Genomic DNA, 27,635 nt, shown 5'->3' with positions numbered 1-27,635 from the left:
TTTAAGGTGCCAAAGGTCAGTACGGTCTACTCTGACTGGCAGTGGCTCTCCAGGGTCCCGGGCAGAGATCTTTCGCTTCATATACTGCCTGATGTTTCCAATTAGAAATACCAAGGGTTGGACCTGGGACCTTTTACATGCAAAGGGGGTGCTCTACCACTGAAGGGAATCCCCGCGGGCTTTCAACTTGTGATGGCAGCCAGCAGGCAGCCCCTCAGCGCCATCCCAGGCATTCTCCAGAACGGCCATCAAAGAACCAATGGACGGGAGTAGACCGCTGTGGAACCCCCGACGCCCCGGTCCCGCGTTTTGAGACTCACCTGTCCGCGTCAGCAGATCCACCTGCGAGAAAGAGCAGCCAGGCCAGCGCGAGGGAAGCGCGCCGCGCGATCCGCACCATGCTTGGAGGTGGGCGCTGGGCAGAGCGAAGAGACCGGCTGGCCCCGGGAACGGGAAGGCGCGCGGTGTAAGCAGGCGCTTCTGCCTTCCTTGCTGCGGCTACTTGGCGAGGGTTTCCTCCTCTGCTGAAGGCAGGATCCTCCGCCGCCAGACCGCGCAGCCACGCAGGGCTCGGCGCTTCTGCCGCGCCGCGGTCTACATGCTCCGACGGGGGGAGGGCCCGGGATTCGCGCTGGAGACCCCGCCCCAGCAACCCCCTCCCCAAGCGTTTCCAATGCGGATTAAAAAACAACTTCAGCACTAGAAAGAGAAATAGTAACGATAGGCGCAGAGCATTGGGAATCGAAGGGAGAGGCCCTTCTGGGGCCCCAGGCGAGTATTTGTTTGTTTAGTGATGAATTAATTAATACCAAGAAAATAGAAACATGAAGCAGAAGAATCAGCCCCCGCAAAGGCTGTCAGCAGCCAGCAGGAGAAGGAAAAGTAGAGATGCCCAAATCACTTGAATGTAATTTTCATGGCCGGGGGAGGGGGGTCTAAACGGTTTCTTCAGATCTCCCTGGCTGCGCCTGCATCGGGACTTAGAGCCGTTTCATTTCACTTCGGTTCAGTTTGTCGTTCTCTGCCCCGTCGCCATGCAGAACGGCGTCTCTTTGTTGCCCCCTGCCAGGCAAAGGAGGCCGGTGGGGGGAGGTTAAATCGAGGTGGCCGGGCTTCGAAAGAGCCCTCCCCCCGCGGTCACAATCCAATTCCCTCTCTTGCTTTGAACCGAAGAAAAAACGGGCACATCCTAATGGGACGGGGTAAAAGCTCGAACGAGCTGGAACGGACCGGTAGAGGCATTAAACAAATAGTGGTACCGGAAAGAACAATGGGATGTATTAAAGACATTGGAGAACAATATTCGATAAATGAAAATATGGAAATATCAGGCTTTCGTTAACCCTTTCCCTGCCAAAATGCTCCTGGAACACCACGGGATGGTAAGTAAATGCTTGTAGCACAAAAACCAGCGGGAAGCATTAAAGACACAGGAGTTCAAGGGACATACTAAAACCAAGGACACCAATTGCCCATAGACAATACATGCTTATCCTTAGAGAATGCATGATTGCCCATAGGGAATAATGGACAGAGTGCTTGCCCATGGATTGCATGCGCATCATCTAAAATTTTATATTTACAAAAATGGAGAACAGACTGCCCTGTTTTTCTTCTGTTCTCATACTTACAGAAACCTTGTACTCTGGATAGCACTGAGGAATATGGTGACAGAATTATATAATTGCAGGCTTGAGAAGGATCTTAAAGGGAAAGGGGCTGCTCTAGCAGTGGGAAGGCTAAGGCTGGGGCCAAGGTGGCAGTCAATGATTTCATCAAGAATATGAAATTCTGAACATGTTGTCATGAACGCAATTATCAAGTGGCCTTAACTTGATGGAATGTCTGTGATTATATGCTAAGTGAGATCCTGACTGAACCCTGTGTGTGTGTGTGAATGAGAGAGAGAGAGAGAGAGAGAGAGAATGAATGAATGAATGAATGAATGAATGAATGAATAAGCCTTAGATTGAGGATGAACATCAAGGGATCTCTTGCCTCAAAACCGCTATAACCTAGAATCCATACCTGGTGGTGTCTTTCTTCCTTCTTCCCACAGCAGAAGAAATTAGAAAGGCAACTACAGGGAATGGGTTGCTTTGGAAAAAAATCAGCTTTAAAGTGAATTAAGATCCCCTCATCAAGCAAATTATGGCCACAGCAATACTCTTTCATAGCAGTTTCCCATGGAAGGGTTTTTCAGCATTGTCAGCAATGGCATTCCAGGAACAACAGGATACTTAATGTTTCCAAAGCTGGCAAGATCTCCCCTGATAGATTCCCTGCTCCGTTTTCCCATGTAAACAGGCTCCAGTGTTATCATGGCATGCACCTGTGTTTCCGAATCCAATTTTTTCATTGAGTACAGTGTAATTAGGCACAAATACTGATGTAATCACCATCCAGAATTTCATTTGTTCCCTCAGTAAATAATACACACTATCTCCACTCCAAGACTCACCAATGTAGATTGTTTATACAATTTTCAGTTTCCTTCTTGTGATTAATGAAAGCAAAAGAATTAACCTCTCTAGAGGGTTATCTTAGCAAACACACTTGATGTCTTCAGCATTTAAGTAATTAAGTTATAAAATGTCTAGTGTTTATATCCTGGGCACAGTGTACTCTGCAAATAAGCGCATTGTACACCCATTTGCTATCTACAATTACTGTAGATTTCACAAGGTTGGAGAAATGAAAGCAGTCATTACCCAGTTTTGCTTTATATTTGGAAAGCACATAAAACCATTTTTAAAACATTGCAATGAAGTTGTGTTGGTGCATCAGGTGTCAGGTGTATTGTGTTCAAATGTAAATGACTATTACACAAAAGAGGGTTTTTTTTGTGAGAAAGACAAACTTTTTTATTTTCACGTTAGTCTCACAGAGGTGCGCTGAAAATGGCAGACAACTTGTGAAGATGCCCGTTCGCGGGGAGGGAGAGCTATAAATGTAATGAACCAGTCAATCAAGATGGCACATTCAGTTTTGCATGTACATACCTGGGCTGAAGGTGTATCAAATAGTAGAAAGACGATGATATCCGAAGAAGTGAGCAGTGACTCACAAAAGCTCATATCCTACCACAAATTTTGTTAGTCTTAGAGGTGCTGCTGGACTCTTGCTCTTTTCTACTGCTACAGACAGACTAACATGGCTACCCATCTTGATCTAGAAAGATGGTCATGATGATGATGAACCATAGTAGTAATCAAAATAATAATGGTAATCATTAGGAGTAACTGTTTTAAAGGTCTTTTCTACTCAAAAGGCAAGAAATAATGAACTATTAGGATTTTAATGAATTAGACATTGAAATGTGGTGGTGAAGAATGCCCTCAAGTCATAGCTGACTTATGGCAACCCCTAGTGGGGTTTTCATGGCAAGAGACTAACAGAGGTACCTTGCCAATGCCTACCTCTGTAGACCTGGTCTTCGTTGGAGGTCTCCCATCCAATTACTGACCAAGGCCAACTCTGCTTAGCTTCTGAGACCTGATGGGATCAGGCCCACCTGGGGTATCCAGGTCAGGGCAAACTTTGAAATACACCTGTATAAGTGTTCAGGGGTAACAATATGAAAACAAATCAGTTCTGTTCCCATACTGGTACTCTATTATACCATATTTGACAAATAATATAATGTAAAATATTAGTATATGCCACAAAAACAGGAAGGAAGGAGAAGTCTAGTTTTAATTTCTAGAGGGGATGGTAAAATTTCCTCTTTTAATTGTTAGATTGTTGGTGTTTCTGCTTCCCTGGGTGGTTTTTGACAATTTCAACAATTGTATCCTTCTGAATTGCCTGGAAGGTGGGTCTCGCTGGTGCTATGCTAGACTAATTTCATTTTTTTATGGAAAGTAAAGTTTCCAAAGGCAGCGCTGGATGATTTCCATTCAGCCCCTGGACTATTGGCCTGCAGTGTTTCATCTTGTCTTCTTTACTGAGTCATCCAGGGATTTGGGGTGAATTGTCATTGGGATGCAGGTGGCATTTATCCCCATCTTTCCTTGCCATCAAGATCCAGGGAAGCTGTGCGTGAGCTTAACTGATGTCCAGAAGCTGTAAGGGACTGGAATGAAATCTAGATGAAAAAAAGAAGTGTTAGAAGCTGGGATAAAGCTGATCTGAGAATAGCTTGCACTGCATGGGACGGTAGTCCCTCTGAATAAGCAAGCTTGCAATTTAAGCATGTGCCTGGATACCCTATTGACTGAATGCTCAGGTTACAAAGGTATGCATTTGTCCAACTTAAGTTGGTTGGCTAGCCAGCTCCAGCCTTTTCTAGAAAAAGTTGACCTGGGGCCAAAGTTGCACATGCCTTGGTACCATCCATTTGGAGTATCATATGGGAAGGTTGTCTTTAAAGACAGTTTGGAAGGTTCAGCTGGTTCAGAACATCAGTAGGGATATCAGGTCCTAGCATCCTGCTCCTTTGCTTGCCTGTAAAATGGAGTGCATGGTGACACTGTGCTGGCCCTCTAATATAATTTCCAGTTAAAAAAGGATGTGGTGATGCTCTAGAATTTACAAAAGCACTATGGTTTTATCATAGAGGTTTTGTGAATCCTAGAATGTCTAAATATCTCACTTCCATTTTTTTAACTGTAAGTGACTTCAGTTCGTCAGTTTGATGGCAGCGTGCTAGGCCCTGCACCCAATGGCTCATGGGGGTTGCTGGCTGCAGCCTGGCAACTCTAGCAGCCAGGGTACTTACAGGGACCAGCCTCAGTGAGCACACAACTCCCATTTTGTGCCAGTTCTATTGGCTGCCCATATACCATTGGACTCAATACAAATTGCTAGCATTAACCTTTAAAAGTCTGGCTCCAAGTACCTGGAGAACTTCCTCCATCACACATACCAGATTATGTTTTGTGGTTGATAGACAGTCTTTTTATAGGACCCTCCTGTCAGAGCAATCTGATCAGTGGGAAGGCACATGAGAGATTTCTCCACAAGTGTCCCAGTCTCACTCCACTCCCACCCTACACTGAAGGTGGTTTCTTCTTTAAAGGCCTTGTAGAGTCAAAAGAAAAAAAAATATTCTGGAACGCTTTTTTCTTTAAATTTGTACTCTTTGTGTGTTGTTTTGAATGGTTGCTCTCTATCTCTTAATTTTTTTGTATGGATTTTAATATTGTAAGCCTCCCTAACTATTTACTTTTATGTAGAAAGGAAGGTGTAAATACTGTTATAAAGAAAATAAGACATGCAGGACCAGTAGCCCACGCCACACTGTCTTGGAGTCTACGCTGTGCTTAACTAAGGAATAAACAAAAACTACATTCAGAGATTTATACAGATTACATAAATCAAGCAGATTCAGATATAATTCTTATTTTGCATAATTTATTCTGCTGCACTTAGCCATATGGAGCAACAAGGATCTACCTGAGGCATGGCATTTCCACTCATACTCTGAAAATCAGCTTCCTTTTGACTTCTGAGTTTGCTCACAGCCAAGCACCATCTTTATATTTCTTCATATCTGTAAAGACTCAACACTTCTGACTCTGAAAATGGAAGCTGAGATTCTCCGGATTCTGACTCTCTCTAATATTTTTTTGTTTGGCCATTCCTTGTGTAGAATTGCGGACGTCAGTTTTAAGCAACAGCAGCACTGTCGTTTGGGAAATGATCTTTAGCCATTGGTTGAGTGGCCTCACCAGTGGTCACCCATTTGCACTCAATAAGTAATCAGATGACACTTTGCCCCTCACTCTGAAAAAGAAATTTATTATATATATATATAGACAAACTATATACCTTCAGGATCCATGTGCTGGTCATTTCAACAAATCCATTGCACAATTAGTCATTAATTGTGAAGTATCAGTTAAAATTTAGTACTCTGCCATATCTTTGTGTATGTCAGTTGTATAGTTTAATTAAAAACCCAGCAAGGTGTAGTGGTTAGTGTTAAACTAGGATCTGGGGGACCCCAGTTTTGAATCCCTGCTCTGCCATGGAAGCTCATGGGGTGACCTTGGGCCAGTCATACACTCACACCACAGCCTACCTCACAGGAGAGGAAAGCAATGGAAGCAGCTTTGCATTCCCATTTGAGAGAAAGGCAGGGCATAAATGAAGTAAATAAATAAATAATAAATAAACAGAAAAGGCCTGCTACTTTCTTATGCCGAATGCCAATGCAGGACTCACTTCATGATAATCTACTTGACCTATCAATCATTACATTGTAACTTTAGCATAACTTGAACAGTGTGCATTGAATTTTCATTGCCAAATAGCAGTGTGCAGTGGATTCCCAGAGTTCTGCGGGTTGCTAAAGTGAAGCTGTGTTTTTAAGTAAGGTGTTCAGCAAACACATTGAACTCCCCCCCACACACACACACACCCAGCAACTTTCGCTGTCTGGGAAGAGAGCACAAACTTCCAAGTACTGCTGGCCAAGGGTTTGTAGACTCATCCCCAGTTAAGAAGAGCTGCCAGCAACTTTTGATCCCAACAGTCAGAAGCTCTGGCTGATAAAGATGCATGCGGTACGTGCCTGTCTTTCATACTGGCAGAACAAAACTGTATTTTGGCAAAGTCCCACCCCTGCGGTCCTTACTAGTTCTACTGACACAATCCTACAACAGGAATTCTCACTGAAGAGTGTCTCTCCAGAGAAAGCTGTGGAATGGATGCAGTCAATACAGCTGCTGTTCATGTTTGAGCTGAATTGAATGAAAATATTTGAGGTTAATTTTGACCTAACTGGTGACAGAGTTCAGAAAGCACCTCCTGTTTCTGGCTTTTCTACTTACTAAACCTACAAAGTTTGAACTCCAACAGATTTACCTTTGGGACTGGATGGAGTTTACGTTCTTCTCTACAATGCTCTTCTAGTCTGTTGTTGACAGATGTGGTCAAATGGCTGAAAGCTAACATACTGAAACTGAATCCAGGCAAGAAGGAAGTGATGCGGGTTGGGAAGACTCAACTTGGGGTCCCTGGAGACACACAGCAGCTGTGGGGAATGGTTGTTAAAAAATAAAGGAGAGCCCAAACGGCCTCAGGATGCCACCACAGGGGGGGGGAAGAGCTTCTTCCTTCCCCTGCATAGGTTGTTTCCTCATGTTATAATAGCACGGGGGGGGGGGGCGTATTTCCCTGTTTTTAATGCTCTGCATGCACAGACTATTCCACTTGGAGTAGCAAACAGAGAGGACCCTCCCCCCCTTCGCTATTTTGGAAATGGCTTGAGGGGGAGGTGGGAGCCCTTCCTCCCCCTGTGGTGGCACTCTGAGGGTGTTCAGGGAGATGCATTAGTAAAAGGATAGAGACCGTAGACTATACTACTCTATATTGTCTGTTGCTGTAAACTGCTGGGTCTCTATTAAGATTTCTGTTTGTTTTTAAATTCCTGCAAATTTGCTTTTCCATACATTATTGCATTATTTAATGTTCCAGCCTACTGATTGTATTGATTTGCTTATGTAATCCACCTTGAGTCTCACAAAAAAAGGTGAACTATAAATAAATAAATAACGTCTGCAAATCAAACAAGGGAAGGAGAATGCTTGGGCTACAAGATTTTGTAAATTAAATTATCAGTTTGAAAACGTGTAATAACTTTGGTGTATATAGAACCCAAACATGAACATTCAACATATAATATCCTCCCCTCACTTGAAATCTTATTAACCACTAGCATAATGTTTTTATGTATTTCTATTTGATCCACATCTGGAATTTCCGTTTCCAATACCCTTTTGAATGAACGAGACAAGATTTGCCTGTGGCTCTTGCTACAGATTTCTGAAAGTATATTTTTCCTGAAAGTATATTTTTTTGTTCTGGACTTGGGTTTACTTAGTTGCAGTTGTACTTGCCAAAAACATACTGAACTTTTACACAGCACACTGTTTTTTAACTGATAAACTACATAAATCTGAAACACGGAAAATCTGTTTATTGTGGATCTTTTGCATAGATATTTTCTGGTACAAAAAAATATTTAACACTTTGGGGGAAGTGATTCCTGCTAGCTTTGAACATCATAATATGTACTTTATATTAACTGATAGAAAGCCAGTGTGGTGTAGTGGTTGACTGATTATTTGGTAAAGTTCATTTCCACAGTCATGAAGCTCTCTGAGGATGGTTGTGAGCATAAAATGGAGAAGGAAGAAAGGTGGGATAAAAATATATTAGCAGCAGGATTTTTTTTCTTGGAAAAGGTGGTGGAACTCTCAAGAGGGAAATGAGGAAGAAACACACGGGATTCTTTGAAATCATATTATTTTCAAGCATTATTGCCGAGTATTTTCAAGAGGTGCCGGAACTCCGTTCCCCTGCGTTCCCCCTGAAAAAAAGCCCTGATTAGCAGCCTGAACCACTCTCTCTTCCACTGGATGGATCCTGTGGCCCCATGCAGGCCAGGCCTTCTTATGAAGGATCTGGCTTTCTGCACGATTTGATCTTCCTTAAGAAGGTGATTGGGCTGAAGCATAAAGCAAAAGAGTAAAGCCAGAGAGGCAAGCTGATGTGAGGCAAATTACAAGCAGATATTGAGAGAGAAATGAGTAGCAACTTGAGACTGGCAGAGCTGAAAACCCGGAGAAAGGATTGCATTCAGAAGTGGAGCAGAGGCAGAAGGAAGAAAAGAATCTGGGAACTTCATATAGCTGGTGCACCTCAGACAATGCTTACTGACAGGAAAGGGGAGGTTTTGTAGGGACAGAAAAGGGCACTTATTAATCACAGCAATGATGGGATGGAACAAGGAAGGTGGTAGTAAAGCTACCTGAGCTAGAGTTGCCAAATCTGGGTTGGAAAATTCCTGGAGATTTGGAGGTGGAGCCTGGGGAAGACAAGGTTTGGGGAGGGAAAGGAACTCAGCAGGGTACAATGCCATTTTCTCCAGGAGAACAGATCTATGTCATATGGAGATTGGTTATAATTCTGGGAGATCTCCAGGCCTCACCTGGAGGTTGGCTACCATATCCTGAGCCCAGATCAGGTGACCTATCATCTTCTACAGTGATACAGTGACTCAAGGAGAAGGATGTCTCCTAGAAACTCCATACTTTGACTCCACCCATGGATGATGACAGACTGACAGTCTCTAAGAGTCTCTCTACATCTGACACATGAAGAACATGTGTTGGGAGTTGCAATGGTAGCTGGGAAGGGTAGTTTTAAAAGGCAAGGCAAAGGCTTTGCTATACGCTGGAGCTGTATAAAGGGACTGTGAAATGTTAGAAGGGAAAGTTGGAAGGCAGCTCCAATCAATTTCAATTCTCTCTCTCTTTGAGTAACTCCAATAGTACTGCAGATAGCTAGGTCAACACAAATGGTTAATATTTTGTCCCTTTCTTAGATAAGAATCATTTGCTTCCCAAACTCAACATTACTGTATACTGTATGTACATATAGTGTCATTACAGAATACCCTTCTTCCACCTCCAGAGACCTTGCAGTTATTCCTGAATAGTCATATGTCTGCACTTGGCAGTGTTTAAGTACCCATTTTCCCCTCTACCCCTTCCTTTCTTTGCCCGAGTCCTCCTCCTAGGTGGCTATTCAGAATATTCCTTTTACATTTCTTTCTGTGTGAAACCCAGGAAACAATTACTGAATTCATTAAGCAGTGTTCATGTCTAAATGTTTTACCCAGCACCCCATGCAGAGGTAAGAGACCTCCCTGCACTTTCCTGGGAGAGCTTCATTATTTTTTCCTCATTCTAAACTCGGTGTCTAGTAGCTTGACTGGCTACTTACCACAGTGTTAGGTAACAAGCCCGCTAGTTCTGCAGACTTATTTATCCCTCCAGCCAGCCCTTAGTACTATCAGAATCTGCTTTCCAGTTGCGTCCCTGGCCTGTCCGTATTTGTGGAATTAGCATTCAGGCTCAGATAAAATGTGAGCTGTTCCTACTACTAAAACATGATAAAATGTGATTACTGTCCTACTAAAATGGATTTGAAATTGGTACCAAGAAACCTAACCCTTGAGCCATAACAATTTAACAGGCTTAAAACTTATGAAAATGTGTAATCTGTGGTGCATGAGTCCAGAAAGAGATTCTTAATAGGCATTAAAAATGGAGCATCAGTTGAATGAATGCAAGTAAGCTCTGGCATCCCACATTAGAGCCCTGTGGGAATGTTATGGGGCATACATGGCTGAACACTTGCAGAAAAGGGCGGTTATTTAAGGGCTAATCTCTGGGCAATTGAACTCGTAATTTTAATGTCTAGGCATATTTGTTTCTTCCTCAGTGTATCTCCATTAGCCCAGAATGTGGTATAGTAGGTAGACTTAATATATTCACTTTCAGGGTTTATTTTGTTATGTTATTTCTTAGCAATGTGGAGCTGCTTCTACACACAGCTGATTCTCCATGCAGCTCGCATTGCTGTAGAGAATACAGAGCTGTTTGCAGCGGCAACAGAGCACCCACACAGACATTTTCTTTCCTTGCCTGTCTTCCATTGCTCCCATTCCCCGCCTCCCCTTACCCCTTCTGTCATAGTGTTATAGCAATTTCTTCCAATAAAATTGAAAATAAAATAAAAATGCATCACTAACTATCCTTTCATTGCTGTCCCTAGGACTCCTATATCCTGATTGCGTAACTCGTGTTTAGGTACTGTAACATCTGTATTTCTAAGCCAAGCCGTATACATTTTCCTTAGATGCTTGCGTTTCTAGGTCTTTGCTTCCAACAGTGTTTCCTTTGCTGTCTTTTCTTCAACTCTCTCCCTTAACTGTCTTTGTCTTAACCCTTGAATATTTAAACTTTCTACCAGGCGTCCCTTGAATTTTTAAACTTTCTACCATCAGCTGTGTGGTTTATCAACCCAGCCTCTTCCAAGCAAGCCAGGCACTAACTAATTCCCTTTTTACACCAAACCTCCCTTTTCTACTTTCTTAACTGATTTTGTTTGTTTGTTTTACTTTACAGTCTGGTATTTAAACTAAAACCATAATTTTGTCACACATGTACACTTCTTATGCAAATCAATTCTTTGCTCATGATCACTCAAAGCAGGGCTCATTTCAAGGGAGAATGCACAGGAACGCAGTTCCAGCAGTTCTCCAAAGAGGTCACATGTCAGGTGGCCCCGCCCACCTGACTCTCAGCCATTTTGGGCCCGTTTTGGCCTGGATTGGGCCCAAAACAGCCCGGATCGGGCCTCTGACGGGTGGTGGATCACTCTCCCACTCAGCAGTGGCCCAATCCTGACCATTTTGTGCCCATTTTCAGCCATTTTCAGCCCCCCTTTGCCATTTTGGGCCCAATTTTGGCCCTGAATGGCCAGGATTGGGTCCAAAACAGCCAGGATAGGTGATGTCGGGGTGTGTGGCATACGCAAATCAGTTATACTAATGACACACTTCCGGTGATGGCAAGGGGCATGGCATATGCTAATGAGTTATGCTAATGAGTTCCTCCAGCTCTTTTTCTACGAAGTGACCCCTGACTCAAAGAAAAGCAATGAGCAGGCCAGCATGTTCTGGTTTACTCTCCTGTGTGTGGTGATTTCACTGCACTTAGTGTTGAGTATAAAGGGCTGAAGTTATACTTTTGTTGAAATTGGAAGTGTGGCTTAAATATTTCTTCTAGTTTCATCATTTCCACATATATCTTAATTACACAGGCTAGCTATTAGACATGCGCAAAACACAAACTGGAGAACAACACCAGCAATGAAAAATATATATATAATACAAAAGTGCAAAAGTGCAATAGTGTGTAGACAGTTTACAAAGTTCATAAATACAATACAATAATGCGATAAGGAGGTCTGTCGCCAAGGATAATTACATAAATTCAAACATATACAGTGATAGGCTTAACTGGAGGTGGAGAGTACAAACAGAGGAAAAACAGTCCATGTGTCTGTAGATGGAATCAGAAAGACATAACTAGCCGACGGGCTTCAGCTTTCATTCCCGTTTCGGATCTTCTTCTTCCAGGGCTAGTATTTATGGGCTGTTATGTCTGCATGCCTGCAGTCTGCCTGTCCTGCCTCACATTCCCATGTGAAGACAAGAGGGAAGCAACAGAAAGCAAGCTCTAGCTATTAGACATGGGCATGAATCAAAATACGATTCAAATTTTGTGACGAATCGGGCCAATTAGTGTTTCATGAAATGTGTTTCACGGGGCCATGGTTTTCACGAAATTCATAACTTTGGGGGCCGATTTGTTTGATTTGTGAATGATTTGTAATGCCAGACAGGTTGGCGCTGATCCATTGATTCACTAGGCAACATAGGCCTGGAATGTCTGCAGGCCGTTTGTTGCCATTGGAAACCCCAATCTTAGCCCACATAACCTTGATAGGCAGCTCTTCCTGCAAACTGGAGAGCTTCCATTCTGCTCTATACAGCAAGGAGCAGGGGGTTAATCCCCTAGGCAACTGAGGAGATGGGCCTTCTGTAGCCATGGGAACACCAATCTCATCCCTCCAAACCCTGTTAGGCAGATCTGTCTGCCAACCAGAGACCTCCTGTTCTGCTTTATGTAAGCATTTCTTATATAAGGCACAGCTCTCTGCCTCGTGCTTTTCAGTTCCAGTAGACAGAGGGAGAGGGAGGACCTATTGCTGTGATTTGGAGCGAGAGAGTGGAATTGGGAGCTTTTGGCTCGATTTGCTGTTGTTTTAAAAGAGACTGAAAAGCCTCTTTCTTATTTTCAGTTCTTGGCCTTGCTGGGAAGGTTGTTGAGTGAGGGTGCCTTCTTTCCTCCACCCCACCCAACCCCAGTCTCAGGGCATTTCCTGGCTCTGGGGCCTAACTTGACTGAGGCCTACCTGTTCCCCTTTCATTTTCTTTGCTTATATTCTTATTTAAGGCATTTGTTCTTGCTGGCTTGTTGGGTGATGGTGAGTGGAGGAGAGCCTGCTGAAGTCTCCCTGTGAGTTTGGCATTTCTGGGTATGAACAGGGCCACTGAAGTGCCCTGGGTTCTGATGAATCATGAAACTAACGGATCATTTCACAAAACGGGACAATTTTGTGAAAATTCATGATTAGTAATTTGTGGAATGCGATGAAATATGAAATACTCATTTCATTTTTTCCCATTTCATGCCCATCTCTACTAGTTATATTTTCCATTTTTTGGAAATTTTCTCTGCTTTTCAAGACCTACTTGTAAAGCAATTCCGTGCTTCATCCTCCTTTCCTCCTCCCCAGCATAAAATGCAAACATCTCACATTAGTTATTACTGAACAGTTTATATTACGTTTTCATCTTTAGTATCTATACTATAAATAATAGCATTAACTCACAACTAGGCTGTATTTTTTTGGCCATTTAGTATATTATGCAGCGGTAAGGTTGCCAACAGGCCTGGATAAAAGTCCTGTCCCTGCCATAGAGGATGAACGTGTGGAAATAGTTAGCTGAACCTTTTCATATAGCATGAAGGAAAATAATATCCCATTAAGCCTCTGTTAAAGGAAGGGTTTTTTTTCTCCAGGCAGTTGGCAGCCATATGTAGAGGCCAATCCAAATTTGCCTTTGAACATCCCAGAGCATCTTTTCACAGCTTACACTGCTCCATGTCCTCATGAAACATCTGTGACCCACTTTTGAGTTCCAACCTACATTTGAAGAACCACTGCATTTGGGCATTTATTTACCTGCAGATTGAAGCTGGTATCTAGCCTATTTGAAATTGCTCAAAGATCATGTTTCAGCAAAAAGAAACATCCTATGAGAACAGCCTTGGCCCCATGAAACTAGTATATATGGATGCAGCCCTGAAATGTTTTCAACTGGAATTCAATTTATGACACACATGGACCACTTTAATTTATCCTCTACCTCTTGCTCTGTAAAATACAGCTTTTATGTGGAGCAGATCTCTTCCCCAGAAGAAATGCGTTGGGTTTTTATAGATTTCATCATAGTCTAGGAATGGCAATTTTTTTTTTGTTAAAAAATTAATTCCAATGCCAGTTTGCATTTAGTCTTGGTTCTTTGATTGAGCTCTACTTCCCAGATGTACTGGTAATTGATAAAACAGCACCATGGTAAAAAAAAAGAATAACAGGAAATCAGGAAATGTAAAGTGAATAAACCCAGGCCATTTCCTATCCAGGTTTACTTTCCTCTATTTGTGTCTGCATAGTGTGCTGAAAATTGCTCTTTCCCTTGAGGAATGTTTGCATATTGTTTCTCTGGGATGTGGCCGTTTTCCTAGTTTGGTCAATTCTTTCCGTTTGTACGTTTGAAAGCTATTTAAATAGCTAGTAAGCCTACCCTAACGCTTTTTTTGCCAGTAAATGCACACAAACTTTCAGTTGATATATAATGGGGATGGATTATTGTTATAGCTTCTAAAGGAGGTATTTGGTTCATACAAGAAATACTGGGAAATATAATCACATAACTTACTGCTGCTAGCTAAGTAGTTCTGCATACATTTTGGCATGGTTTGTGGTACTCTTTCTGATTTTCTTGTGCAGCATCACCCATCTTTTTAAAGAGGTACAAGTGGCTGCTGGATGAAAAAAATGGCTCAAACCATTCTAGAGAAATCCACTGTTAGGAAGTAGGAGCTGGATGTAGGGATGCCATTCCCACCCCTGCCCCCACTTCCCTGGCTAGTGGGTGTGTGTGTACTTCCCCGGGGTGCTCCCCTTGGGCAGTGCGGTGCACCCCTGGACAGTGCGGTGCACCTCCATTTCAGGCCACAGCAGGCCCATTTTGGGCTGCATTGTACCCATGGTGGGGTGATTCAGCCACTTGTGGTGATTACAGTGCAAGTCAAAGGGTGCCCAGGGCGCCTTTTGACCTGCGTGATGATGTCACTCCCGGAAGTGACTTCATCATCATCACACCCGCCAGGAGCGCACACAAGGAGGAAACACCATGCAAGAGCCAGGCAGGAACCTGCGTCCCAGTCTCCTGCCAGGGGAGCGAAGGGACCTGGGAACCCTAGCTGGATGGTATCTGGAAATTCTGTGCTCAGTTGTATTTTGTAAGGAATTTCTTTAAGCAAGAGGACTGCATTCAAGAGAACACACAGAGAGACTTGCCCTGGACTCAGATTGCATTGATTTAAGAGGAGAAAGGGAATCCTTACGTTAGTGATTTTCTCCCCTTCAGATTTCTTGTTCTGCTTAAATGAATGGACCACCTTCATTGTGCTCATACTTCAAGGATATCAGGGCACTTCTTTATTTTATCCTTACAACATCCCTGTGAGGCCAGGCAGAGAGATTGTGACTGGCCCTATGCCATCCAATGAGCTTCATGGCAGTGTGGGGATTTGAACCTGGGTCTCTCAGATCCTAGTCCAATACCCTAAACGCTGTGACACACTGGCTGTCTTTTAATGCCATTCACTTGTATAATACAAATAGCCTGAAATGGGGAAACAGTTGTGATCTCTGCTCTTGACCTTCCTCATTTTTTTCACACAGATGGTTTCCTGCAGTTGGGGTGCTGAACTGTTCTGGTTTCTTGCTAAGCTTCCTCACAATGTAATTTTCTATTTCCTTGGTTTATTTGTCATTCCTCTGTGTCTTCTCAAATTGTATCAAAAGTGGTTTGTGAAAGCACAGAGAAATGAGGAGGAAATCACAGAAATGGGGAAAAAAAGATCACAAGGAAGCTTGGAGAAAACTCACCACAGGTCAGCAACCAAAAACACAGGAAAGTCTACGTATGAAAAGGCCTCTCAGACTCTGTAAATATCCATTTCAGTATCATATTTATTTGGGCTGAATCTATTTTGCCCTTCAGAACTTTTTCATCAGCATGATTTTTTGCTCTACTACATCAGTGAAAGCACTAGAGAATTTTAATTTTGATGTTTAAATACACTGGACCATTTTGTTAGCTTTTTATATGCATATCCTGAAAAGATCTTGGGCATATGAGGTAGAAACTTCAGTGTTTTTTTAATACCGATTTTTTAAAAAATACAGATTTCAATGGCATGTCTTTAAAAAGTAAATAATTATATACCAAGAAATATTGTATCTTTAGTGAGAAGTCCTGGTTGGAATTCAGCTTCTATATGTTTTATGTGAACCATTACATGACTGACTGCCTCGTAACTGATGCAGAACAGACTAAATGCTGTGCTTGTCAGAAATATATGATCAAGGATGACACCTTAACTCTTTGCAGATAAAATTTCAAATAATTTTTCTTGGCAGATTATCTTTCAAAACTGCTGAATATATCCTCCAAAAAGACTTGTTAGGAGAATTTTGGACTACTGATGGTTCCTTCTCAAAGACATCCTATAACTTCTTTTTAAGGAGTTTACTTCTGAACATTAAAAGCATCTTTTTAAAATGGAGGTGGAATTATGTGTAAAGCATAAACAATTTATTTCAATTGTAGTAACCCAGGGCTGGTAGGACCCAGGAGGAGAAGGGAAAAATAAATTAAAATGGGGACTGGGAGGATTGAATGTCATCCCTCCATGCCTTTTGGAAAAGAATTTTTATTGCAAGTAACAGTAATAACTCTCATCTTGCCATTTAAATGAAAACGAGTTCTGTCACCCCATCCATCAGCATACCGGGGATATCTTGAATATTAGCAGAGAGCTGTTCTAAAGTTTAAATGCCACAGTTAAGGGTTGCCTTGACAATCACTGCAGAGAAAGAGTGCTCAGAGCAGTTATTCTAAGAGTTCATTCCAAGGCCATGGACAAATGTAGCACTATTCAGCTGAGCAAAAGCTTCCTCGTATAAACTAATCAGGGCTGCTCAGCTGTAATAATAGCACAGCAATGCATACCAGCTTGTATTCTTACTAGTACAGAGGCAGTGAAACAAAAAAATATCCCATTGTTCAATCTGAAATGCAGATAGGGAAACAACAAGGAACAGTAAAGATAGTTTATATGTTAGACAACTTCTTCCTACTTACTTAAACTATTACATTCTAATAACCACAGGAGAAAAGGGCAATGGAATGTACCATATTGCATCATATCAGTATGAAGTAGACTTACCTGTACAAATGAAAGCCTACTGGCTTCCTCTAAAAAATCTATTTAAATTAACATATGGAAACAAAAAATAAAGTTTCCATTTACTGGGTGACCCTGGCCAGTCACACATCTTTAGCCTAACCCACCTAACATTTGTTATGAGGATGAAATGGAGAAGAGGAGAATGCTGTAAGCCACTTTGGTTCCCATTGAGAAGAAATGAAGTAAATAAATTACAGCATGATGCAGCCCAACCATAAGGAGCTTATCCATGCCAACAGATAATTGACACAGAAAAACCACAGCCTTTGCTAGGAACCCATTATGCCATTCTAGTCTTAGACAAAATCAGCCTGACAGGGCTGATTTATATATTATGGTGTTTACAATATAGCCTGTGTAACAGTCAGTTATGAGTTGCAGGTCCTCCTCAATTCCCACACAGGTGGTGCCTTATTTGGAAGTAGTCCATAACTTACTTGGAGAAAAGGTTTCAATCTTACCCCTGTGCCATTTTCCTGACCTTAAATGTTTTCTCACAATGTGTTTTCTGAGGGGAGGGCTTATTGGACTCATTGGGGAAAACTACATATATCCCAGGGAACATGTGGGTTTCCCCAATGAGCTAAACAGAATGTAAGTAAAATAATCCCTTGTTATCAGCTGGTATGTATCCAATGGGGAGGCATAGCATGAAACCTCCCAGAAATTGTCCTCCATTATCCGCTGTGCTTCACTGGCTGGTGATAGGTGTGTGGCATCTCTTCTGGTGCAAAATTGGAAGCAACATCATCATAGCATGTTGACGGTGGCACCAGCATTCTCCTTCCTGCTCCCTCTTAATTCCTTCCTAGTTTCCACTGAGGTGTGCAGGCAGCTCCTTTGGGCTTTGGAGAAATGTGTACCCAGCACACCATAATCCATACTCAAAATGTGTTTTCTGACAATTCTCCTAATGGCTTTATATTGTAACTAAAGATTCTTGAAATCCGAGAAACTTTTTGAGACTTTGTACTTTTTACTTTATAGTCTATAGTTAATCCTCTACTCAGGTTCAGAGTCCTTTTGAAAAGTAAGGAACTGCTCTTCAGAGGTTGTTAGTGATCGTGACATTGTGATTATCCACAGCTGTCTTTGCAGAATTATCTTTATTGCTTTTTAGAACTGCCTGAAGTATGAACTAAACTATTCATCTAAATACAAAATGACTCCTTTACATGTTATATAAATCTTGTATGTTCTGTTTAAAATGTTCTCCTAATCTGTTGCTTGTCTCTGGACTAACCATTTCTGATAACAGGACAAAGGTGGATTATTTGCAGACAAAATAGATGCAGTGTGTGATGGCGACCATTCTGGCATCAGTGATATGCTTACGCTGTTATATTTGCAAGATATGCTATGCATTGCTTGTTCATGTAAACCTTCATTTGTATGTATGGTACTATATAAATGATTTCCTGCATTTGATCTTGAAGGGCATCATATATACTTTAATACATGATACAGTCTGGTAAATGCATTATATGCATATCATTCCACACTCTGGCTCTTATGGAGAGCCAATCATGCACTAATGCACCATATCAGTTTCCTACTGCAAATGTTCTACTATCCCCAGTTGTCTCTGGTGACATGTAAAAACTGCCTGATCTAGATGGGAAGCCACTATATAAGGTTACCACACCATGTGTTAATAAATATCTGGTGGATTGATTTAAAAGACTGATTATCGTAATGATGTCTTCAGATTCATGTACTGAGGGGAGATAAGACTTCAAAGCCTGAAAGTAAATACTGGGAGAAATCCTTTGAGCAAGAATGAAAACAGTATATCCATCCCACTAGTTGATCTGTTTGGCCTTTGTAAACGAATGAAAGTTGTTGTAGAAGCTGCTTTGACATCTCTGTGTGTATGAGTTTTATGTGCTGTCAAGTCGCCTCCGACCTACAGTGACCCTATGAATGAAAGACCTCCAAAACATCTTATCATTAACAGATTTGCTCAGATCCTGCAAACTGGAGGACGTGGCTTCTTTTATTGAGTCAAGCCATCTCATTTTAGATCTTTCCCTTTTCCTCCCGCCTAGCATTGACTTTTCCAGAGAATCCTGCCTTCTCACAATGTGACCAAAGTACGATAGCCTTAGTTTAGTTATTTTCTAGGGAGAATTCAGGCTTGATTTGATCTAGTACCCACTTCTTTGTCTTTTTGGCTGTCCATGGCATCTGCAAAATTCTCTTCCAGCACCACATTTCAAATGAATCAATTTTCTTCCTGTCAGCTTTCTTCACCACTTTGACATAGAAACTATAATTATTGATGCAAGTGGACAAAGAACAATATCAAGTTTCCACTACCATTCCCACTTACTTCAGACCAGTCTTATTTCTAAGGACCTCCCTGGGTCTTATTCCTGCTGGATCCAATAAACATTTCTAAACTCATGAAATTGTAGGGGTACCTCATTTGATTGGGATGCCACAAATTTATTCACAAATGTGTTTGACAGCCAAACTCCCTGTTTGCCTGTGACAATCAGATGGAAGCTGATTACCCAGTGTGCTCGGTTTGTATTGAATAATTCAAATGCCTGCCAAACAGGTTTACACTGAGTTATTGCAAAACTGTGCATGTTTTAAAATGCTGCTGATTCAAATGGATAAATAAACAGCATTTATTTTTGATTGCTTTATGTGATTTGTGGCTGATTTAACGGCTTAAAGAATGTCTTGCTATCTGTAGTAGTGAAGCAGCAAGGAAGGGAAGAAATAGAACTCAACCAGGCATCTGAGAATATACATGCACAAAAAGCAGGGGTCATTTCGTAGAAAAAGAGCTGGAGGAACTCATTAGCACGACTCATTAGCAAATGCCACACCCTTTGACAGCACCAGAAGTGTGTCATTAGTCTAACTGATTTGCATATGCCACACCCCCTGACATCATCTATCCTGGCTGTTTTGGACCCAATCCAGGCCATTCAGGGCTGAAATTGGGCCCAAAATGGCCAGGATTGGGCCGCTGCTAAGCAGGAGAGTGATCCAGCACCCGTCAGAGGCCCTATCCGGGCCATTTCGGCCACAATCCAGGCTGAAACAGGCCCCAAATGGCCGCAAGTCAGGTGGGTGGGGCCACCTGTCATGTGACCTCTTTGGGGAACTGCCAGAACTGTGTTCCCCCTCGAAATGAGCCCTGACAAAAAGTCAATTGTGCTGTACTGTGCAGTTCCCTGGACTCAACTCCTTAAAAACAAGAGGAAGTACGTGATGAGATTATCACACCATTATTAAGTTAATCCTCTGAACTCACTGAAAAAGCTAGACTTGATTATCTCCTATCCGATAAGAATGCCAAGATTACCTATCCAGTAGCCAGATATTGTTTGCTGATATTCAGGTCTCGGAAATTACTAGATCTTAATTTCTAGATCTTAATTTCAATTGTTTTATCTGTTCTATTGTATGCCTTGAATTTCCCTTTTTAGTGTAACTGTGTTATGTGACTGGTCAAATGACTATAAATAAAGAACGATGATGAAAAAGGAGTTGTAGTTTGGCCCTCACACTTCTGGGAAGCTGCAGGAAGTTTCTAAGGAGACGTAGGAATGGGCTGCTGAATATTTCAGGTGGAAAATGCAAAGCATACATTAAGCTTTCAAAAATAGCTTGCAGACACGTTTAATAGCTGTCAGTTAGCTATAAGGGACTTTCATGCCTTTTAGCATTATCCATAGTAATTTTTTAATTTAATGCCTGCAGAAAATGTCAGCCACAGCCACATCATTCCTGCTCCAGGTCTCTGGCTGTGCTGTCTGCAGGTGTACAGGTTGGATGTTGCCAGTACTGTTACTGTTACTGTTAACCTTACAGTACTGTTACAGTACTGTTAACCTTTAGTCTAAAAATAAATTATCTGATCATTGCATATAGATTGTCCACAGGGCTCATTTCGAGGGGGAACATGCAGGAACGCAGTTCCAGTAATTCCCCAAATAAGTCACATGTCAGGTGGCCCTGCACACCTGACTCTCGGCCATTTTGGGCCCATTTCAGCCTGGATTGGGGCCGAAACAGCCCGGATTGGGCCTCTGATGGGTGGTGGATCATTCACCAACTCAGCAGTGGCCCGATCCTGACCGTTTTGTGCCCCTTTTCTGCCATTTTCAGCCCCTTTTTGCCATTTTGGGCCCAATTGTGGCCCTGAATGGCCAGGATTGGGTCCAAAACAGCCAGGATAGGTGATGTCAGGGGACATGGCATATGCAAATCAGTTATGCTAATGACACACTTCTGACAATGTCAAGGGGCATGACATATGCTAATGAGTTATGTTAATGAGTTCCTCTAGCTCGTTTTCTATGAAATAACCCGATTGTCCATATGTTAGGCACATTACATGCAAAGTGTCCTTTACATATATAGGATCAGAGGAATTATTTTGTGATTGAGTAGTCTGCTGTATACCTGGGCTCCAATTTAGCACATCATTCTGATTAGGAAGGAAAAACAAGACAGGGAGAGGGAGAGAAAATCTCAAAAGGAAATAATTTTTATTCCCCCCCCCCCAATATACCGGGCTAGAAAGGAAAGCAAAACATCTTACAAGGTTGCTGCAATACAGTATCACAGTCCTAGCAATCCTAACCTTGGTTGTTGCCGGGTTGGGGTGAATAGGGGATCCAATGGGAAACAGAAGGTGAAAAGAATACATACGTTATATTGCTGAAGGCTTTCACAGCCGGAGAACGATGGTCGTTGTGGATTTTCTGGGCTGTATTGCTGTAGTCTTGCCATTGTAGTTCCTGAAGTTTCGCCAGCAGCTGTGACTGGCATCTTCAGAGGTGTAGTACCGAAAGACAAAGATCTCTCAGTGTCAAACTGTGGAGAAGATGTTAGCAGGTAGTTTATATCTACTCAGGATTGTGTCATCCTGTAAGAGTTTCCCAGGGTGTGGAATGCTAATGGAATGCTAATGCTTCACTGTATCCTGAGGAGGTTCTTTTGCATATGGATTGGTGCTTGATATGCTAATCTTATCTGCAGGGCTATTGTAAGATGTAGAGTATTTTGTTAGCCTAGTGTTTTTCAGGACTGCAAACCATGCTCTATTCATTCTTAAAGTCTCTTCTTTCCTGTTGAACCCAGAGATCTCTATCTTTCGGTGCTACACCTCTGAAGATGCCAGTCACAGCTGCTGGTGAAACGTCAGGAACTACAATGCCAAGACCACTGCGATACAGCCTGGAAAATCCACAACAATCAATACATACGTTGCCATATCCTGAAGGGAAGAAGCTGAGGGGCTGTGATCTGGAGTAAAAGTGAAGGAAAGCTGGTTCAGAACAAAGGAAAAATCCAAACCAAAACCAGCTAAGAGGCTGGGAATCCAAAGTGAAGCGTTCAGTGATTCAGCAAAAGGGCAAAGGAAAGCCAGCCAGCCATGAGGTTGGGGAAGCAGGCTTAGATGGAAAACCAGCTATGAAGCTGGAGATCCAGGTAAGGAATGAAGGTTCAATGATTCGGCATATAGGAGAGACTAATTGCAAAGCTGGGGAATAAGATGCTGGTGTAAAGCCAGCTACAAATTTGGAGGGACTTGAGATGCCTTTTGTTTAGCAGCTGAGGTGTTTAAAGTCCATGTGGAATTCTGTTATTGGCTCAGTTCTGTGCAGAGTTTTGGATCAAGAGTGTGGTGTCTGGCTTCCCATTGGGGTATTTAAATTTTGAGCGCTGTTCTTAAAAGGAGGATGTTTGAGCATTAAACTAAGGAGGGGGATGTATGGAAGACCAAATATGGGCATGATGGTGATGTGAAAGGAGGACAAGTAGGTGGGACAATTGAGTTACCTGAGTGGAAGGCTAGCTCAAGTCTTGCCTTATCTAGCATAATCATTATGCTTCTTAGAGCATTCCAGCAGCTGGGCTACCTCTGTTTGAGAGTGTCCAAAGACATTCTTGTAAGATCCAGGAGCCCCTGATTTGATATCAAGCTGGATCATTTATCCAGATCTCTGGCTATGAAGTCAGGGTCTATTGCAGGTGCACCATATAGGGGCTGGGGCAGCGTTACATGCAAATTTGTCTCCCAGTTAAGTAATGCCTGTATTGTCAATACAAGGACTACCACATTCCCCTTGGTCTCAGCCTTTTAAGGGATCTCTGTGTCCTGACTGGTGTTGACTGTCTGTTATTTTTTGTATTTTCAATGGAATGTATCTCATTTTTTGTATTTTCAATGGAATGCTTCCATTTTTTTAATTCAGAGTGCAATTTGATACCATGTGGCCACACCCTGTGCCAGTTAAACATCCCACATGCCTTAACGCCTTAACATGGTGTTAAGGGCTGCGCATCCTATGGGATGCGCAGCCCTTAACGCCATGTTTGGAAACTTGTTTCCGCATCCTCTTTTGTTGTTATCATCCACTCTGCTGAAGAATTCTGGAGGACTCAAAAGCTTGCACACTATTTTGTGTCATTTTGGTTGGTCTTAACAAAAGGTATTACATGGTTATTGTATTGCCTGCTATGGACGTCCAGAAGACAGAAAAATGACTCCTTGCCTTTTATGTCCTAAATAAATAGTGGCCGCTTAAGTGTGTGTAATTTTTGTTTACTCATTTGCTGTGTACTTGCAAAGGAGGATCCGCTGCTCTCATTCTCTATCTCTTTTTATCTCTATCACACCCACAAACATGAGGTACAGCACTCCGCCTGCTCTCTTTACTTCCCTGCCTTCTATAAATGAGCGTGGCCCTTTCTCAAGTTAACAATAGGAAAATCAAGGTAATTTTTAAGCTTAAAGAAGCATCCTGTCTCTCTGTCATCAGTGCAGGGAGGAGTAACATAAACCAATCAATTTTCTGGTCATTAGCGCTCATTACTTGGGTTGCAAGTGGTGCTTATCACACAAAGAGGAAATCTGCTGCAATAGAATTTGAGTAATTACGGACTGCAGTGGGTAATTTATGACTACTCTCTTTGTCCTCTTTTGTAAACGCTATCGGAGGGTTCATCACTGGTCAGCTTGCAATATGCATTCAGGCATTCCAGAACCAAAGGTCTTACGGCTCAAAGACCAGCCAGTTTGCTTTATGACCAGACATTATAGTCCCCTCCCCATGAAGCAATTTGATTTCTTGCCAGCTTTCTGACAGTGGATTCAGTGTGAGGCTCTGCTGCCATTTCTAGATATTGGTTAATTAGATTCCCTCAGGGCCCCAAATGAAAAGCCTCTTATCTTTCATGAGTTTAATTTCTACTGTATCCATTCGTTTCTGTGAAAGAATATTCTTTGTCTGGTTCCCTGCTCCTATTTGCTCTAGTCCTTGAAATTCTTCTATATCACTCTTCCAAATCTCACCAAGTCTTATTACCTTCCAAAGTTAAATATGTTTTTTATTATTATTTATAGTCCACCTTTCTCACTGAGCCTCAAGGTAGATTTGTTGTCCTTTGCATATTTCTCTTTCACAAGCCTTCAGTAAAGATGCTGTCGTTCTGTGTTCATTCTTGATAGGGACCACCATAATGTCACTAATTCCATTGCTTACATGAACAAGAAAATGAAATATTCTCACTCTTTGGCCTAGCAATAAATGCCATCACAATATGCTTACCTTACATTTCTCCCTAGGGAAACCGCCATTTCAGATCAGGAATTAATTTCTGAAATTTCAGATCAGGAATTTGTTGGGGAGAGCGGCTTAACATCATTCAAATCAAGACCCTAATTTAAATCTCTTATTGCATAATATAGGTACAGTTGCCAGCCCCTGACAATGAAGGGGTGGAGACTTTGAAAACTGGCATTATGAGATACCATGATGTTACTTCAGGTTTCAGACCCAGAAGTGATGTCATGATGCCAGTGACACTCTAGGATTTCTCCTAATTTCTATGGTTTCATGTGATTTTTGGACATTCCTACAGCATCATACAATATTGTAATATCACTTCTGGGTCCAAAACAGGCCGTGATGTCATGGTTCCAATCCAATCCCAGCTCCTTCATTTTGTTCCTGCTACTTCCTCAACTGGCAGTGGGAGCATGGAAGCTGAGAGCTGGAGGTTGCCTCCCATAGTGGACGTGTTTGCCACTCTAATCGAATGCTTTCTGTATGAAGCACATAGAACTGAGACTGTATAAATTACATTGATGCAGGACCTCTGCCTCTAGGCCCTTGATAAAGATCCAGTGAAACATGTGGTTTAAATTACCACTCCACTGTTGGGCAAGGACCAGGGGATCAGCAACAGCATTCCCCAGAGAAGAGAATCTACTGTGTTTTGATTCATCTTTTCTTTTGCGGAGACCTCAGTAGAATACTTATCTGGATTCGCTTTTTTGCTCTCCAGAAATACACTTGGGATAATACTTGCAAAGAAAAAAATAATATTGTTATTGGTTGATGGGATGTTCACACTTTCTACAGAATGGCTACTGAATTCTTTATCATGTTATAAATATTTATAGAATGTCTTGTTTATTGTCTATTTATTGTATCTTATTAATATGAGTGATAAGTCTTCAGTTTAAATATGGACTGTCACTTTATGAGATAAACTATTAGATACAGTAGTTTCATTGTCTCTACCCAGATTGTGGTTATTCCACTTAGTTGTTGATAGTGGACAACCTGGCTGCTCTAATGGTACATGTAAGCAGGGCTTTTTTTCAGCTGGAATGCGGTGGAACAGAATTCTGGAACCTCTTGAAAATGGACACATGGCTGGTGGCCCGCCCCCTGATCTCCAGACAGAGGGGAGTTTAGATTGCCCTCCATGCTGCCAAGTGGTGCGGAGGGCAATCTAAATTCCCCTCTGTCTGGAGATCAGGGGGCGGGGCCACCAGCCATGTGTCCATTTTCGCCCAGGGTGATTTAAACTTTTAAAAACTCCCCCCTTGTTCCAGCTGACCCAAAGTGACATCATTGGTCTTGGGAGCACGCACGCACTTTGCATGTGGACATGTGGTACCAGGGGCACCACCTCCCACCAAGAGTTGCCCCCTGTGCTGGCAACCCACTGAGTTCCACCACCTCTTTTCCCAGTAAAAAAGCCCTGCATGTAAGGATGTAAGTAATGTGATTTTGAATTGAGCCAATAGCAGATCCATGGGGGGACATGAAAAAGAGCATGCAGGGCAAGACTGTAATTGCTTTCCCCTGCATACCACAGTTACAAGCAGAGAGTCAGTGTGGGTTGCAACAAACACAAGGACTTTGTAATGTGTAGCAAGAACTTTAGAGAAAACAAAATGCCGGGAGCTTTGTTCATGCCCATTTGAGACATATAGATTCATAACCTATGCAGCTCAATGCCACATCAAAAGTTAATGGTTGTGGTTACTTAATGGTTGTGGTTAGAGATGGGCACAATCCGCATTATGATCGAAAAAAAACCACGATAATGGTGATCGCGCGATCGTGACCCAGCGGATCGTGATCGTCCACGGCCAATGATCCAGCGATCGTGAGAGGCCTGGATCGTTGCGTTCGGGCTCGGATCGGGGATCCAGACACTCAAGCGCCAGCAATCTATTCCCCTGGCAACAGAGCCAGGGGAAAGCCTGAGCTCTGTTTGCCCTCCTTCTGTCACCCTGGAAACCCTAATGGAAGCCCAGCTTTCCTTGATCAGCAGGGCTTCCTTCCAACCATGGAGCAGCAAAGCAGTCACAAGTTGGGAGAAGACACCCAGGGGAGGGAGGGGGAAGTGGGTGTTCTGTAGCCATGGGCACTCCAATCTCATCCCTGCAAACCCTGATAGGCAGCTCTGATGGCCAAACAGACCTCCTGTGTTGCTGAATGGGACCTGAGGGGCGGCGGCTCGTCGCCGCCTCCCTGTGCCCGCCAGGCCCAGCAGCCGCCGCCACCACCCACCTTCCCACATAACTGGGAATACCAGCTTGCCCCGCTTTGGCATCCACGATCCACGATCCACAGCTCAGGAATGAGAGATGATCGGTGTGGATCGTTAATGCGGGATCGTTGTCGGCGCCGATCCATGATCAGCTGGATCGTTAATTTTTTTTTTGGATCGTGCTCATCTCTAGTTGTGGTTACTTAAAGTACATCAGGTGATATAGGTTTTTCTGCAGTTGCAAGAGGAGTCATTTTGAGGCTTATAAATATTATGGTAGGGGGGTCATGGTTCATGTGGAGAAAATGGTCACTTAGAATGGGCTAATAGCAAGAGGGACAATTGGAAAAGAGCTTCCTCTTTCCTCTTGCTCCAACTGAAAATCAAGTAAGATCCAATCCATTACCTCATGATTAAGTGAAAGTAGAGGGTAAAAACTGTTAGTAAAATTTCAGAGCCACACCTGGAAACCTGAATTCATCAGATTTGTGCTGATGAGTTCTGATTTCTCCTCCTCTTCCTTTTCAGAGATGCTTAAGTAGCTGGAAATCATTGCCCTGAGAACTCTGCTTCCTGCATCAGAAACAATTTTGGGGCATTGATGGCAATGTAGATTTTTGCATCCCTTGAGAGCATATTTTCAAAATTTATCCAAAATGTAACTTTCAAAATTTGAATTCCACTAGGTTTAGCAGTTTAGAACATTTTAGAAAGAAAAATTTCCCATTTGAAAGCTACACATCAACTTTATGCTTTGTTGTAATCCCATTGGCATGTAGCCAACTATCCATGGACTTTGCAAAGCAGAACTTTCCTGCTCCCATCCTCGCCTGCTGTCCTCTG

General features: G+C 42.5%; 1 protein-coding gene across 1 annotated transcript in view; it reads right to left on the bottom strand.

Moving 5' to 3' along the window:
- The window catches only part of EGFL6 (EGF like domain multiple 6), a 112,396-nt gene that overhangs the window by 49,223 nt on the left and 35,538 nt on the right, over nucleotides 1–27,635 (bottom strand). The window contains exon 3 of the mRNA XM_054974380.1: nucleotides 321–699. Within this exon, the coding sequence (XP_054830355.1) occupies nucleotides 321–699 (379 nt within the window). The remainder of the gene's footprint in view (nucleotides 1–320; nucleotides 700–27,635) is intronic.

Source organism: Eublepharis macularius, chromosome 3, assembly GCF_028583425.1.
Source record: "Eublepharis macularius isolate TG4126 chromosome 3, MPM_Emac_v1.0, whole genome shotgun sequence".
NCBI classification, from domain to species: domain Eukaryota; kingdom Metazoa; phylum Chordata; class Lepidosauria; order Squamata; family Eublepharidae; genus Eublepharis; species Eublepharis macularius.
This window is presented reverse-complemented; position numbering and strand designations above follow the sequence as displayed.